General features: G+C 37.0%; 1 protein-coding gene across 1 annotated transcript in view; it reads left to right on the top strand.

Annotated features, from left to right (window-relative positions):
- SHTN1 (shootin 1) overlaps window positions 1-16,890 on the top strand; it is a 65,804-nt gene that overhangs the window by 13,964 nt on the left and 34,950 nt on the right. Inside the window, exons 3-7 of the mRNA XM_085319115.1 lie at window positions 5,418-5,478; window positions 9,620-9,714; window positions 11,847-12,015; window positions 15,451-15,548; window positions 16,567-16,648. Of these exons, the coding sequence (XP_085175241.1) occupies window positions 5,418-5,478; window positions 9,620-9,714; window positions 11,847-12,015; window positions 15,451-15,548; window positions 16,567-16,648 (505 nt within the window). The remainder of the gene's footprint in view (window positions 1-5,417; window positions 5,479-9,619; window positions 9,715-11,846; window positions 12,016-15,450; window positions 15,549-16,566; window positions 16,649-16,890) is intronic.

The raw sequence follows: 16,890 nt of genomic DNA, 5'->3' as shown, positions 1-16,890 counted from the left end.
CTAATTTGGCCTGCTGTGGATGTAAGAACCTCCATCCTGCAAACCGGTGTGCTTATGTAAACATTTCTGCTTAATTGTTTAAGTACTTGGACTCAAGAATGAGGCCCTACGTGCATTTCTTCTACAAAAATAACCTACTGATAAACAGTTCCTAGTTACACTTGCTTACAGTGCTAATATTGAAGAACTCTTTCTGTGTAGTACTGTAGGGCTTTTTAATTCTGAAAGCTTGTTAGCATCTGTGTACCTTTATACCTTAGTTAATGCTTTGCAGGATGAAACCAGGGTAGATTTTAGAGGAAGTCTGGCACAGGATACCTTTACCTGTAGATCCTGAAGTTGCAAGTTGACTTGTGTTCCTATTTCCGYCACTGTCTGTCAATATGAGTGTAAACCAATTGTTTCCTCCATATTAATTACAATAACGTAATTGCATTGATAGGAAAAAGATAAGAGACTAATAATAACTAATTCTTTTTAAATGATTTGCAGGCCATGTGTGGAAGGTACCACACCAGGGTTAAACAGAGGTTTATATGTATATGCTTTTGATAAGTTTAGTGGAATTTTATTCTAAATCACCAGTACACTTATATAGTGCTGGGAGATTTGGCTTTGCCAAACCATTTTTTTTGTTTAAAAAATGGTTCTAGTTTATATTAGAAATATGGAACTAAGTAAACAATAGATAGCTAACTTGCAGTTAGACCTAATTTAATTTTTTTAGATCTGTAGCTTTTATCTCCTTTTTTTTTAAGATCAGTTAAGTTGACTTTTATGCAGGTTACATTGTTCAAAACAATACTGCTTAAAAATGCTAATAACTTCAGAAATGCAAGAGCAAAAAATAAAGTCTTTGATCAGCAATGTCTCTTCCTCATTCCCTCACTAAGCTGTCAGTTTGGAGACCTCTGGTGGAGTATCTGACAAAATTAATGCAGCATTTTTTTTATTAGCCTTTTTAAATACTTTTAAAAACTGGAACAAAAATGACAGTGGCAGATTATTTCTTTTAGGTCATCCTTTTAATTGAAGTAGCCTACTAAACATGCATACCAGTCCCAAAATTAGATATCTCATGTTCAATTGAACACAAATGTAGGTAACTTAATATGCAGTTCTGATGTATTCAGTGTCAGATCATGAATAATATTTGACTACTTGCTAATCAGACAGAAATGACTCTGAACACTGGTTTTGACAGTGTTTTGTCACCCTGCCAGTAGGGGAAAAAAAAAGCAAGACAGCTTTCCAAAACATAGATGTAATACTGTATCTTTGATACAGCATTCATGGTGTTTGCTCGGTTAATATATAATCCATTCTGTTCATATGCTTTTGTCACCAAATGGGAACAGAAAAGGGGTTCTCTCTTGATGACCTGTTTATTCTCACTGTAAGTAGAGAATAGCAAATGTCATAGGATGCTTTTGAGCACTGTACCATATTCAGTTTCAGAACAAGCATAAAATCAGCATAAATTTTATAATTTGTATAAATTGAAAAGAATGTATCTTGTGTTGTTTAAAATGGCTTAGATCACTGTATGTCCACTGTGTGAACTTCCTGCATCTTAATATTCTATACTGAACAATCTCCTGCTTGTTTATGCCCTTTGAAGGCCCTTTACTTAAGTCAATAGGAGCTTATGGGAGGGAGTGTACAATAATTGGGATGGGGGAAAATAAGCCTATTACAAAAGAAYAGGCAAGAAATCTAGGGCTCCCTGAAATTAGTGGTAAAGAATTATCAGACTGGTGGGAGAGGACATGCATAGATCTGTGTATCCACAGAACTCTAGGTCGTTGTGTACATCAACTTCCCAACATCACATTGTAGTATCAGGCTGGCTGGTATTGTGCTAGCTCGAAAAAGTTCATGCAGTGCTGTTCACCTCACAACACATGCAATATTTGGTTTGAACACCAGTATTTGACATTTATGTGACTTTCCTGTTATAAGAAGTCAGCCTAATAGTCGGTTAGAAATGATCATTTCTCCGAGGGAAAAACAGGTGCCAGAGTGTCTGGATGCCAATTTTCACAAATTGAATTTCAAAGAAAAGGACATCTAGATATCTGAAAGTCTTAGATTTCATGGTAGTCATCTTGTGAGTTGCTAGAAGGTTTGACTTTTGCTGCTAAAATACTGCCTGGTATCTTGTATATATAGAATGCAAAAATCTGAAATTAAGAGCTGTGTCTGGCAAAGCTCTTTAGCCTTTAAAAATAGTTCATTAGAAATTATTGTCACAAAATGAATTTAGGAGATTGAACTGTGATTTACTTCTTGAAAATACAAATGCAGTGATTTTATATTGCCAAGAAATTCATATTGACTCTTACAGTCAGTTCAGGACTGTCTGATAGTTTTGTTTTTGTTGGGATAATGGCTCTATAAATATTACTTTAACAGCATAATACATATAAGGGTATAAACACATACATTTCTCTGCAGACGATCCTCAACTCCCAACAAAAGATTAAGCAAAAACAGAAGACATAACAGACAGTCCAAGAGTTACCTAAATTTGTTCATTTGAGGATACTATTGAACATGGAACTGTCAGTTAGCAGTGACAATGAGAGACTTAAAGGACTTTAAAACTGTTTCTTCTCAACAGTCATATGCACTTGAATGTGAAAAGTCAATAGTAGATTTTACAGTAATATTATGGTGTTTGTTTTTCAGTATTCAGGACAAGTTATACTCTTGTTTTTCAGTATTCAGGACAAGTTAACCTCTGTTAACTCTTGTCAGTTTACCATTATACTGTATATGCCTCAAACTGCCTTTTTTTTTTTTTTTAGAAAGGGAGGCAATTGCAAAATTGTGAAGGCTTCTATTTTTGAGAGCAGCTAACATTTCTAAATTTTATATTTTTAATTATTTCCTCTTTTAAAAATATGAATTTATTTTAAGTGGAGGCAATGTTTCTTATTATTAATCATTTTATATGAATATTTTGTTTGCACAACTTTCCAGTTTTAATCAATATAAATAGTTGACAATCTCAGATTTTTCTGTGTTTTTTGTTTTTTTTGTTTTTATTTGTTTTGCTAACCTGAAAACAAACTAAATTTTTTTTTGTTGGACTCTGGAACAGGGGTCTGCTTGAACAGGTCTGATTGCAAGACAAAAGGCAAAATGCTTTTCATTGATCATTTCAGCAAGGGCAACAATCTCCTACTCTCCTCTTCTTCCTACTCTTTTATTCTAAAACACAGTAGCAGCAAAAGAAAAATATTCAGAAAGCTGCAACAGGAAGCAGGAATTGTTATGTGGAGACCCTAACCTACAGACTCGTGACTGTGCAAAGAAATATGTGTAACTAGTTGGAGGATAGTCAGTTTGCTGTGGTCCAAATGGAGCTCTGTCGCAAATGGCAGTCAAGGTGAAGTGGACTGGGTCATTTAACTTTATCTTAGCTGCACATGGAAAGTTGTTATGCCTTACAGTGTGTTGCTGGAGAATTTTGAATGAATTTAATCTGCCACTGGATAGGGAGTGTACCACATCCTCTATGTGAGGGTTTTTTCAGTAGGAAGTGTCTTGTTGAATTCTACAGGCAACAGATTAGGTCTTTAAAATGCTGATCTTTCTAGTTTTTGAACTGAGCCTTCAAAGCACTTGCTTACTTCCAGCATGCCATGGACTGAATCCTTGCAGAGTATAGAAAAGTCCGTGGGTGAAGTATGCCAGCGTGGTACAGCATCTCTGTTGTAAAATATGAAGAGGCAGCAGCTCACACTGAGCCCCTTTGTAACACAGCTGTGCTCTGCAGGAACAGTCAGAAATACTTTCTTCCTGTGTCTTTTACTGCCTTCTGGTCTCAGACTGTGCTTCTACCAGAGAGGTAAGAGAGAAATTTCTATTGAGGAAACTGAGAGGGCCAGCACCAAACAGCAAGATTCACGCATAGATTTCCCCTCCCCACCCTTCCTAAGCAAGTGCTTTCTAAACAGCTTTGCTGTTGACTCCCCACAGCGGCAGGTGAAACAGCAAGCTCTTGTCTGTCACCACTTCATCAGCCTGGCTTGCTCCTTTCACAGTTCTTCCCTGTTTCACAAATCTTTGCAGCAGCAGCAGGTGACTGACCTGTCCTCCCAATTTGGCAGCTGTTCCTCATCTCATCACCTCAATGCTGAGAGAGTGGAGATTGCTTGTTGAGTGCAGCTCCTCCTGCTCTCACAGATAGCCATCATCAGTTACTTCAAAAGCCTGCTTGGAGGCTACCGCTGAGGCAACACTGATGACATCTTCTATTTGTCCAAGAGCAGACCATTCTTTGGGACCTATCAAAAGTCCTTTGGGGCTGGTAGATGGGCTTTCCTTGTATTTGACTGAGTTTGGATCAGACTCCCTTCTTTACTATTTAATAGCAGGCTCCTTTCACAGCTAACTGAAAGTGGGTCCTCATGTGGAAAAACTGAAAATAGATCAAAATCGTTGCAGTTTTCTATTTTTCCTTTCAGTTGTTTCAGTGGTTGGAATCCTTGTAGTTGCTGGAATAATGCCATTTTAAGGAACTTAGTCTTATATATAACTTCCAGAATTAATAAGTTAATGTAAGATAATAAGTTACTATGAACATGTTCAGCTGCATGTGAGGAAGAATGTACACCGTGCCTAAAATAGGCTGTGTGCCAGTCATACTTCCTGTGGGGTCATGTGTTTTTCACATTGTGTTGAATCACTGACAGTGTCCTGTGAAGTTTACTCATTTCTTCAAATCCCTTCCTTTGCTTATAGAAGGGGTTTTCCAAAAGCAGTGTAGTATGTTTTATTCTTTCTCCTTAAAAAAATCCTTTTCATTATAAGAATAAAATGATTATAGCTCTATATAGTATTAGTGTTAACAATGTTAATGAAATAGGTAGTGAGAAATCCTCAAAGTGTGAAAATGAGTGTCCTTGCCTTTTCAAGGTWAAAGTTTTACTCGCAGTATTATGAAACTGAATGAGATGTCCCTGCTTGTTGGCTTTTTTTTTTCTTTTTTACATATTAGGTATAGAAACATAGGCTTCAGTTCCTAATCTGTATGTGTTAGAGAAATTAGGCTTAAAGTATATTCATGACATGCAAGTATTACTTCTACTGTTACGGAACATGTATGATTTTTCTTTTATCAGTTTTGGGTAATGTGGGTCTTCCAAAATATTTTCAGAGTAGCTCTGAATTGGAGTCTAAAATCAACTACAACTTGTCAGTGTTGTTAGGAAATACGCTATGTAATGAATTTTTTTATGCGTATTTTCCATCAATCTTACAGGACTGAAAGCAAAAAGAAATGATGCTTTAATAGTCTTCTGTATGTTATTGTTCCTGCAGTTGGTCTTTGTTGATTTTGCATGTTGTGACTGATGTCTAATTAAATAACTGGGATCAGTGCTTCTTTTCAATTTTCTCTTCTACAGTGTGACAAAATCAAACAAGAACGAGATGAGGCTGTCAAAAAACTGGAGGAGTTTCAGAAAAGTAAGTTAATATGTCAGTGGGAATGTTTTGGCATGAAGAGCTACGAACATAGCTCCAAGTAGTATGGAGCAAGGTTAAGAATGTTGGGGTTTAGGTTCAGTTGCTGTTTCTCTTTCAAAGCCCTGTACTAAGGAGTTAACCTTATAACTTTGGTTCTTATCAGACTGAACTGCTGTCACAACATTCATAAACCCTGAAACAGGTAACCATCCTTTTGGTGCAAGTGGTGAAATAGAGCAGCATTTGTACCACTGTATTTCACCAGAATACTGCAAGTTACTTTTGGATTAATATCTACTTGAACTGAGTAGGATTTGACCGTATTGCTGAAATTGCTGCTGCTATTAATAACTTTTTTTTTCCATGAAGGAGTAAAATTGCTGTAAGCACAGAAACAGCGTTAAAGGTTTTTAGTATGAACTGAAGTCTCTTGATAATTTTTACAGCAAGTTCTGTTTTGTGTAGGCTGTGAGAATGTCAATATTCAGTTTTGCACTTTTATGGTAATGGTTCTATTGAAACTGTGTGGTGTCTGGAAGCAACAAAGCACATCTAATGGGAGTGGAAGTATCCTAGTGGAATAGCTCCCTAGAAGAGACAATTACAATAGGATCRTGGTCTGTTATGTCTGGTTTGTGCCAGTGTGGTGAACTGCACACCGAAGCATTAGAAATGTGGATGAAGTTAATGCAGAATAAAGAAATCATATGGTCTATACTTCTATGTGATTGTGATAATAGAGGAATTTTCTCACTTTTATTTTGTAATTGTTTGGGTGATATAAGAAGTAATTAAAAATCAACAGGAATCTTTTACTGTCTTAACTGATCTTGGATAACTATTCTATGAGGCAAGAATGTTCTCTAAGAAGTCTAATTCCTGTAGAAAAAATTGCAGCCTGTTTTGTTTTTGTTATCATACAAGGAATACTAGAGTGTGGCAGAAAATGTCAAGTAGTTAAGACTTAAAATTTGAAGTAATATTTGATGTTGTAAAATTTTATAGGTTTCTTTTATCTTCCTTTCACATTTTTAAAGGACATACCTTGTAAACATAGTGATAAAATGCCAAGAATATTAGGATTTTAAAGCAATAATAGAGCCCATTATTTAAACGACAATATAAAAGGCAATTATATTGATGAAGAGCTACATCGGCTTTGTGTCTGTGAATAAACTTGGCCTGTACTCAGCTTCTATTTGTTCTCCTGGCATAAACACATATTGTGTGTGATTCCAGTTTAATGGGGCCCCGTTTGTATGCCAAGCAGCTGCATTTTAGGCCCTATTGCGTGATTTCATAGCTCTCTGAAAATTGGTTCTATTGAGCACAAGAGATAGAAGGTGGTGGTGGGGGGGGAAAGCTTCAACACAATCATTTCTTTTCAATTGGAGCCAGCAAGGTTGATGACAACATGACCATTGTGTTATAATGATAAGACCACTAAGGATCTGTACCTCTCATCAAGGCTTTCACACAACAGCAGATACAATTTAATTCACTGCTCTGTCAGCAGTGCTGATACCATTATGCCGTCTGTCTCCACAGTTATAATCACTGTCCTCTGAGAAATGCAGTTGAAATGATCTTGAGCAGTCAAAGAAACTCTCAATTAAGGCTGCCACTTCCAATGTGTCAGACTGTGTCTTACGCGCTTGGTACAATTTTCACTTCCAATCCTGTTTATTTACAATGTCTACCAGTAATTATGCTTAACATGTCATTTAGCGAGGGTGCCCCTGCCAAGGAGATTGTTGGGTGCTGCAGTACCATTGAGTGGGAGTTTCTCGCAGTCAATGCCATCAGCGGCTTTTAGTCCCTGATGGGATGCAGTAGTAATGTTGATAATGCAAGTATCGTGCTCATCAAGTCATAATTAGATGCCACTCAAATGTGCCACTTGTAATAACAGTGTTGATTCATGTTTTCTCGGTGACTGCAACTGCTAATTAGTTAAGTGGTTTTTGGTTGGCCTGCATTTGCTGCAGATTATTATTACCCCCTTAAAAAAAAAAAAAAAAAATGTCAAGGTTAGAGATGTTTCTGGCCACTTAGTGCTGCTTTATGAATTTTAATATTGACATAATAAGAACTTTGGATAGACTTAGGAAATAATATATTTTTGTATTTAATTTGGAAAGATTTTTTTTTCCCTTGAGTTAATCATAATTGCAGGTTAATTAAGTTTAAATGAACCAAGAGTAATTCCTAGTTGTGCCTTGTGAGCCCAACCCTTTTCCTAACTTTAGCTAGCTTTGGTTGAGGACATTAGATTCCTGTCTGTAAAATGGGAGCAGCCCTGTATCTCCGCTGCTTTCTCATCCTGATGAATGCCTTTCTTTGCTCAAAATTTTTGATGCTAGATAGAGCAAAAACAGAAGAGATTTTCTATGTGAACAGGTTTTACCTGAAGCTTTTCCTCTCTCCAATTAAATTTAGTAGCTGGTACAACATGCTTGGAGCAGAGAACTTTCCCAAAGCCAGAAAAAGTGGCAATAGAGCAACTACTCCTTTCTGGTTGTCCCTCTGCTATTGGAGGACTTCTTGTGCAGATGGTATGTGGACCAAGATTTCACAATCACCTGCCATACTTTTTTTTTTTTTTTTTTTTTTTTTTTCCTTTTTGGGCTTTGGAAGGAAATTAGCAGACAGTGCTTTGGAGAAGCTTGGGATAGATAAGGGTGCCAGAAGACAAGGAGGAATTTGCATCAGTGATCAAGGTGCTAGCCTGAGAAGTGAGAAATGTTGTTCAGTTTCCTGTTTGACCTCAGATCTCCTGTGTGACATGGAACTTGTCACTTAAAATAAGACTTTTAGCAGTCTGTATGTAGCTGCTTAACTAGTGTTGAAAGTTGAGGGGAATTAAAAGCTAAAATGTTATCTGTGCTTTTAAAACTTCTCTAACTTCCCTTACCTCCTATATAACAAAATACGATTTGTTCCATAAATTTTTGGTCACTCTAAGGATACATCTGTCTTAGACATAGTGAAGTATTCCCTATAGTAATAGGGATCCTGTAGACACAGAGAATGGATGCATCTCTAGCTTTTCCAACTGTCATGTCAAATGTAGTAGCACAGATGTGTATCTGAGATGCAGTCAGATAGCTAGCTCTTGGCCTTGGTCTTGCAGAGGATGATGTTTGAGTGTGTGTGTGTGCGTGCAAATGCATGCTAGTATCTGAATCTGTGTGTAGGACTGTAAAGGCATAGTGTGAGACCATGGTGTTTACGTTAGTATACACAGAAGTACAAAAAGACCTCAAATAAGAAATAAAGCACTAAAGCCATAAAATAGTAGGTTGTTCAGTTGAAGCTGTCAAAAGTCAGGAAGTACCAGCAGTGCTGAAATCTATCAACACTGAATCCATCAAGCTGTATCCCAGCTGGTTTCAGCTAGCTGCAAAACTGATGGGGCAGAAGAAGAAGGGACAGTACAATGTAGTGATTTGTCCTCTTTGGAGCATGTGCTGTACCAGACATTGCAAATGTGGAGGCTTTGGTCTTTTAACTCTTTCTCCATTTCCTGGTAAACTTGCCCCAGGCCTATGCTACGTGTCCATCCTGTAGCTTTTCTGGTGCAGTACATTCAGCAAGTGTGGTACTGTTTAAACTACCATTTAAACTTGAAAAATGGAAGGTGAAAATAATTCCTTGATAACACACCTGAGTCAAACTTGCTGTWCAAAAATGCTAAGGTTCCAGTCTTCTGAAAACTGCATACACACCAAATTTCCAAGAGGATTATAATGACTCCTGGCAGTCTTGAGGGACAGTCCTAATGATGCCACTCCTACTTCTCAAGTGTTGCTGAAATAAAGATAGTAAATGGTGATGGTGAGGGGAAGTTCCTGCTGGCCTTCTGCTTCCTTAAGTTTATGCCAGATTCTTCTCATCAGTTCACCTTCTCTAATTCTGCAGGCATGGCTTAAGAGAGAGTTGCTTAAAATGATGCAAATATTCAATGCTCAAAACAGTTTCCATCCATAAACATTATACAAATATGTACTCTGAGTTTGGAATACTTACTCAGAGAATGCTTACATTAAAAATTTAGGGGGAAAAGATGTAGTGTTTCTGATCATGAGATGTATGTCTCAAGTGCAGGAAAATGCTGACTAATTTTTAAACTCTCCGCTAGTTTCTCACATGGTTATTGAAGAAGTAAACTGTATTCAGAACCATCTTGAAATTGAGAAGACATGCCGTGAAAGCGCTGAGGCTTTGGCTTCTAAGGTGAGGAGTATTGTCATTATTCTGTTTCATCTGATTTCTTTTCTTTCAGCTCGAGATTGCAAAATTAAGACATGCATGTCCCTTACATTGTTTTTGCATGCTTTTGCAGATCTGTGAAATTGTTTTGAGGTGGCAAAACTGTAAGCCATATGCAAGATTTAAAGTGCAATTCCTGCTTTTCATGAAAGAAATACCTAAATACCTAGTTTAATTTTTTTTTTTTTTGGAACAGTAAGTCATAGACCCACTTCTTGATTTCTATTTTTTATGTGCATTTAGGTTAAGTGGAAAGCAAGTTTTAGAACTATCCTGTGTGAGATATAAAACAATAATGAGCATTTCCGTGTCTAAATCATATGGAAAAAGTCAACCACTGCATTACATTTCAGGTGATTGTTTATGAAAGCAAAGCGAGGGCAGGGGAAGGGTGACCTCCACTGCTCTGTTGATTGCGTCTAGTCTGATGAATTTAGCAAGTGTGTAATTTTCTATATTCCATCTCATCAGAAGTGCATTATTATTAAAGAATGTTTTTATCTCTCTGTTATATATTTTTGGTTGTAAAAATGCATCTGAACCACTTCATCAGAAAATGGATTACAGCAATTTTGAACCAAATTTCATTAGCAATACTGACTGCCGTTTTTTCCCCCTCCCCACCTCCTGCCCAAAGTACATCTTTAGATATGGTAAAAATCACACTAGCAAGAAATCACTTTAATTTAGATGCATTAGCAATGTACTTTCTGGAGGTATTTACTTAATTGTTTGCATAATGACACTATATTAGAATTCCTAAGATAGACAATCAGCATATAAGTAAGAAAATGAATGTATTTAACTTTTCTTTCTCTGCTCTTTTCCTGTAATGCACATACAGAGGTAGTTAAAAGACTAGACCTATCCTTTGGGGCTGTTTTACCAAAGCTGACTTGTTTATGGTGTGTACTGACTAAACCACGTAAGGTTCCCCACACCACCCTTCCCAGTTGCTCAGCCTCATTCTTCGGGAATGAGATTTTGAAGAAACTTTTCACTTGAGTAAATCTTTCWTAGTTAAGGGGCAGAGAAAAGGAGGATCAAAGATGCTTTGTTTTGGTAAAAAAAAGTTAGGATCTAACTTTACAGTATATGTTTTATTTCAAGGCAGAACTGATGTGCTGTATGTCATCAGTGGAAAATAGAGCCTCATTCTTAGAGATGAACACAAGGAATGCTTGGCTTGTGGGTGTATGCGCATGAGCACCTCTGAGACTGTTGAGTTTGCTGAGAGCTGCTAGCATAGGGTGTCTAGATGCAGAACAGTGAAAGAAATGGTGAAAGTGAAATGTTTGCAAGAATCCCTTTTGTTCAGTTGCTACCAGTAACCACCTTGGTCAAGATGGGGATATATTACAAAACCTCTTCTGTATCCTCCACCAACCAGGTATGCAGTTAAGCTTCCAACACAACTGCCCAGAACGATTTCCGGCTTGTGGTTTTACTGATAAAGAATTGGTTTGTGATACAGCTTTCATTTCACATATGTTGATTCTACAGTAATAATTCTAGAGAACTGAGAATAATTCAAAAGGATTAGAAGGTAGTTCTGTCATGACTGTAAGTAAAGTAGTTATGATATTTGTTACTTGTAGTTCGTAAGCGGATTAAGGGTATAGGAAGAGATAAGACCAATTGATAGGCTGGCAAAACCAGACAAGCTTTTGGGCATACTGGTGCTTCTCCAGGTCATTCAGTTGGGACTCTCACTGATATTATTACATGCTTAAGGGTCAGGAACTGAAACAGCTGTTGCAAAGAATGCATAGTATTAAGTAAGCTTGATGGTTGAGTTAAGTATACACAGAGTATTCATTAGTCAGAAGTACCAGAGAGGACTATGGAGAAAAGGCCATGGATGAAGCAGCATGTTGAATTCAAGCCTCCTCAGAGGAGAAAGAGGACAAGCTTCCCATCTTCAGACCATTTTAGTGTAAAATGGAGTGTTTAAACTAATGTCACCTTTTTTTCTCTTGCTCCTTTGTTTGATCTTTTAATGACAAGGGGAAAAAATCCAGCTGATTTTTTTTCTTGTACAGCTCTTTAAAGACAGACTAACTAGCTTATTACTGTTTGCACTTCTGTACTTTCAGCTCAACAAAGAAAATAAGACCTTGAAAAGAATTAGTATGCTTTATATGGCAAAACTGGGCCCAGAAGTTATTACTGAAGAGATTAACATTGATGAGGAAGATTCATCCACAGATACAGAAGCTAGCTCTGGGTCATGCAATTCGGTGCATTGTCAACGTCAAATAAAAGGTGAGAATTGTTACTGAGCCTACAGGGCTTAAGTTGTCTAAAGAATGACCTTATTCATTTGGACCATATACTCTGTATTATACCTCTGACAGTGGTCAGCAGAGGATTTCCAGGAAAGACTGTAAGGGCATGGCAGGCCTGTCATGATATTGTATAATATATATGTGCAAGGTAAGTTACAGTGCAACAGAAAAATGGGATCTACACAGCCAAGAGTTCAGTGTTACTGAGCTGGTAAAAGAAACATTTCCTTAGATCCATAACACAGTAAAAGTTCATCTGTAGTTAAGCAGAATGACAAGGTCACCTTGGTATTGCTTCAGCTGCTGTTTGTATGACATTTTTTTCAAAGCCTTGTAAAACAGGACTCTCCATTTATATCCATTTATATTTCCACTGTGTACTTTTGTATACACAAGCTTCATTCAGATTCCAGAATTATTACCAAACAAGCAAATTAAGAACTGACTGTGGTACCAGGGAAAACAGCAAAACTTTGGAACATGGAATTACATTGATATCAGAAATCTATACTTTATTAAGAAATTTCTAGTACCCCTTTAAAAGGCAATTTATGTTTCAATAATACAAAACTACTCTTCCTTCTAGTCTAAATCTGTGAAGTCGTCATGATCCTATCTGTATATATTACTGTATTGTAACATCCAACAAAGGGGAATGTCTGTGTTCATCATTTTAAGACATGGAGCACATAGTGGTTCAGTTTTTTAGAAGAATTTTCAGTGGTTTTCTGATAATAGTTGCAATTGCAACTATTAATATACTAATACAGAATCACAGAATTGGTAAGGTTGGAAGGGACCTCTGGAGATCATCTGGTCCAACCTCCCTGCTCAAGCAGGGTCACCTAGAGCATGTTAGACAGGGTTGCGTCCAGGCAGGTTTTGAATATCTCCAGAGACGGAGACTCCACAACCTCTCTGGGCAACCTTGGCTTAAACTGTAAACCTGACATTGTTAATTGTTGTCTGCTTGAATGTTGTGGTCTCGATGAAGTGGTACAAAATATCACCAAGAAAAAAGTGTGAGTGTTTTTAAATAATAATAATAATAATAAAAACCTAGAGAATACTACCACAGCCTTCTATAATAAACAACTTTCCATTGTATAGGTAGAGGAGAAGAGATGCAGGAGAATGGTGTGATCCACGCTATGCAACCTATCTGAATAGGAAATAAAATCCTGGAGTTTCTCCTGTCTTCTGTTGGAGAAAAATGTCAAAGATACTGTTAGAGGAGGCAAAGATTCTGTCTGAAGATCAGAGGAAAACATATTTAGGAGGACAGGAGGAACAAAGGAGAGAAAGATTTCAAGAAAAGCCCTGATGTGTAGGTTTTTGTCCTGCTGAGGAATTCATTGGAGAACAAAAAAAAAATAAGTTGTAAAGAAATTAGAGCTCTTTGATTCTACTCCTCCATCTGGCTTTATTGTTAATAACCTTACATTTACCAATGACTGTTGCACAGATAGTGTACTATTTGAAAAGCATTGGCATCCCATTTGCTGTAGGAGGAGAAGTTCTGATGTCCATTTACCTGGAGGAAGTGTGTGCATGTAGGGTGGTAGAAAGATCTGACAGCTGGTTGCAAAGTCGTTATGGAGGCTCTGTCCCAAGCCTCAGCTAAGCTGCATGCCGTTTGTCTTCAGGGAAGAATCTGAGAGTATGTCAGGGATTGCTTGCTAAATGAAAGATCATATGTAACAAAAGAGGATTTGTGGAGTTGCCTAACATGAAACCTACTCTTCTGTGTAGACCTGTGCTTCCATGAGTTGTGTTTTGTGGTGGGTATCGCAAACCTCTTTTTAGTCTTCTCACCATTCAGCTAAATATTGGATGTTTCTTCCAAAGATTTTTTTTTTCCTTTTCACCACCTCTATGGAAGGATATATGAATAAAGTAGTGCATTCTGAGGCTGTTTAACACTGTTTCATTTATTAAAGTGATAAAGCTTTGTCCAGATAGCAAAAAAGGGGAAAGAGATCTTATCACAGCAGGGAAAGGTGATAAGAGAGTTCCAGTTCCTAATGTAAGTGTAGAGTAGTCTCAGAGCCATAACTGAAATTCATATATTGATTTTTGGGGTTGTATTTTTGTTTCTTTTATTTATTTTTTTGCTATCCTTTTGGACGTAACAACTGAAAACTCAATTGTGCTTGTTCAGCACTTCAGTGTGTAACCTATATCTTAAAAGAAACAATTCTTGTAGACAGTTGTGAAGATTTAGGTACATGGCTATGCTTCATTCTCTGCATGTGAGTTCTATATATGTACTGTAAGACCTGCCTTAAATGAGGTCCCATAAATTTCAGTGAGAGATCTTTTTCCATTAACTCCACAAGAAAACACACATGCATAGAACAGAAGACTTAGAGATCATTAGTCATCTTGGAAAATAAGTCTTTCTCTTTTAGTTTACAATGTATGTGGCATTAATCTTGAAGAAAATAAATCTGATGCTCCTGAATAGGGGAGGAGGAGAGAGAAAGGCAAAAGTCAATGTTGCTGAAGATTTCAGATGAAACAAAATGGCATCCTGTATGTTGTCATTCTCTGTAACCGATTAGGAACAATTTTCTTAACTTATAGTTGGTATTCAAAAAACAGCAGTAATATGAAACTCTGGAAGCAGGTAGGGAATGAAAGCATTTAAATAAAAATTAATATATATCAATAAATTTATATTTTCATGGTGTTTTTATGTTAACCTAAACCTTGATATATTATATATGCAAGCTGATCTCCTATTATGAAGGAATAAAACATTTAATTATAATTCATTTCTTGAATTTAATTTATTTCATATTTTGATAATCAAGGAATAAAAATTTTGAGGGGAAAATTACAAGCATTAGCTCTTCCATCGGTAGAGGTTATATTCTGACTCTGTTAACATACTATTACAAAGACTATAAATTGGCAACTGTTCAGGACAATTTCTTCAGTGAAAACCTTTGAAGTATTAACTGCCTGTTGTTTTGTTTTTCCCCTGTGACAAGAACTCATGATCCAAAAAGAATTGAAGTGCATTAATTCGTGTTAAAGGATGCCTATTAAAAACTGCTTTCTGCTGCCTCACTACTGGAGTCTCTGATGTGACTATCTCCTGACTAAGACTGAGGATGCTCTGTGGTGGCAGCATTGACCCTATTATAGCAGGAAATGAATCATTCAGAATGCAAATAAAGACAGCATTCCTGGACAAGGAAGCTTTCCTCAGTACAGTAAATCTGAAACTGTAGCCCAATTATAGATCTGTTACTTGACATCTCTGTTCCTAAATTACTGAGGATGTACCTTGATACTTTGTCTGCAGTTAAGGTGTTTTATACTCGATTGTACTTGCATGATTATGGTATTTCTTTTGTTACTCTGAGAATAAAATACAAATGTTGTTTCCTTCCTCAAAATGTAGAGCTGCGAGATCAAATTATATCTGTTCATGAGGAAAAGAAGACCTTAGCCATTGAACTGGAAAACCTGAGGTGCAAACTTGTAGAAGTAATTGAAGAAGTATGTATTGTACCATGGAAGGCGAGACCACGTTAGTGTGTAGTCAGTACTTTTTGTATCTAATTTTGCTAAAAATACTCAGCTGTGAAGTTAATTGAATACTATCTAATCRGAAGTCTTTCCAGCTTGTCCATGTGTTGGGCATACACCTAGAAGGGACCTTCTAAGTCTGAGTCCAATCTGTTGCTGTCCCTAATACATTCCTCTTCCTGATCTGTTTTAGTGCGCATATTTTTTATATTTATCTCCCCTTCCTGATGTCCCTTTGGCCACCACAGTCTGGTTTTGGTTTTTGTTTGTTTGTTGTTGTTTGTTTGTTTGTTTTTTTTTTTTTTTCCTTAAGCCTGTGGCTGTTTAAGAAATACTTTGGAAAATGCCTGGTTTAATTACTGGTGCTACTTCATTGACCATATCCCTGATTTTAGCCATTGGCAAGGCCTTGTCATGGTAATTAGACCAGCAAATTGGCTTTTTTGAGCCAGCAGTTTCATTTCTGCTTGAAAACTGGATCAGCCAAGTACTGATGCAAATCAGGACTTAGAGTGGCTCTTCCTGTCTATGCAACATTTACATTCAGAAAGACACAGCTGAGAGCTCTTGGACAATAAACAGAGCTCAGGAAAGGAGAAAAAAATAAATAAAAAGCTCAACAGCCTGACTAACAGTCAAGGACCAGCCAGTAACTTTTTAACCAGGTACTATGGTGCCTGATCTTGAAAGATTCCAAATACTTTATATTTGCAGCTGCAACTAGATATATTTGCAGCTGCAACTAGTATGTGCCATGAGAATGGGCCATGTGAAGCACTGATTCATAACCTTTTAATACTGTCTGAAGTGGGGCCCGTAATTTGGGGTAAAACTTCTTTACATCCCACTGTAAACTCTACTATCAAGGTGATCCTAAAACACTGAATTTCTGAAAGCAGATACTGTATGCATTATTTAATATACCATACATCATATGCCACCAATTAAAAATATTCTTCTTTTTGATCTGTTCTTCATACTTGTCTAGGTGAATAAAGTGAAAGAAGAAAATGCCGTTTTGACAACGGAAGTTAATAAGCAACAAAAACTTTTGGAAAAATGTAACAGAGGTATGTTTTCTCAACAGGTTTCTTCTCCCCCCTACCCTCTCTCAAAGTTTGCTATGTCCTTTACAGGCAATCTTTAGAGCTTTTATGAATSCATTACAAAACAGTGATGGTAGGCCTGATCTGGCACTCAGGCCTCATTACTGTGGGCACTGCACAAATACACAAGCCATTCTAGACTATCGATACCTTTAGAAAATATGATAGTGAAAGTAGAAAGTAGAAGGGTAATTGGGATTTTCTTT

This window comes from Rhea americana, unplaced genomic scaffold (assembly GCF_003343005.1).
Source record: "Rhea americana isolate MKP2758 unplaced genomic scaffold, rheAme1 scaffold_57, whole genome shotgun sequence".
Taxonomy (NCBI): Eukaryota; Metazoa; Chordata; class Aves; order Rheiformes; family Rheidae; genus Rhea; species Rhea americana.
Note: the sequence above shows the minus strand (reverse complement) of the source record. Positions and strands in the feature narration are given on the sequence as shown.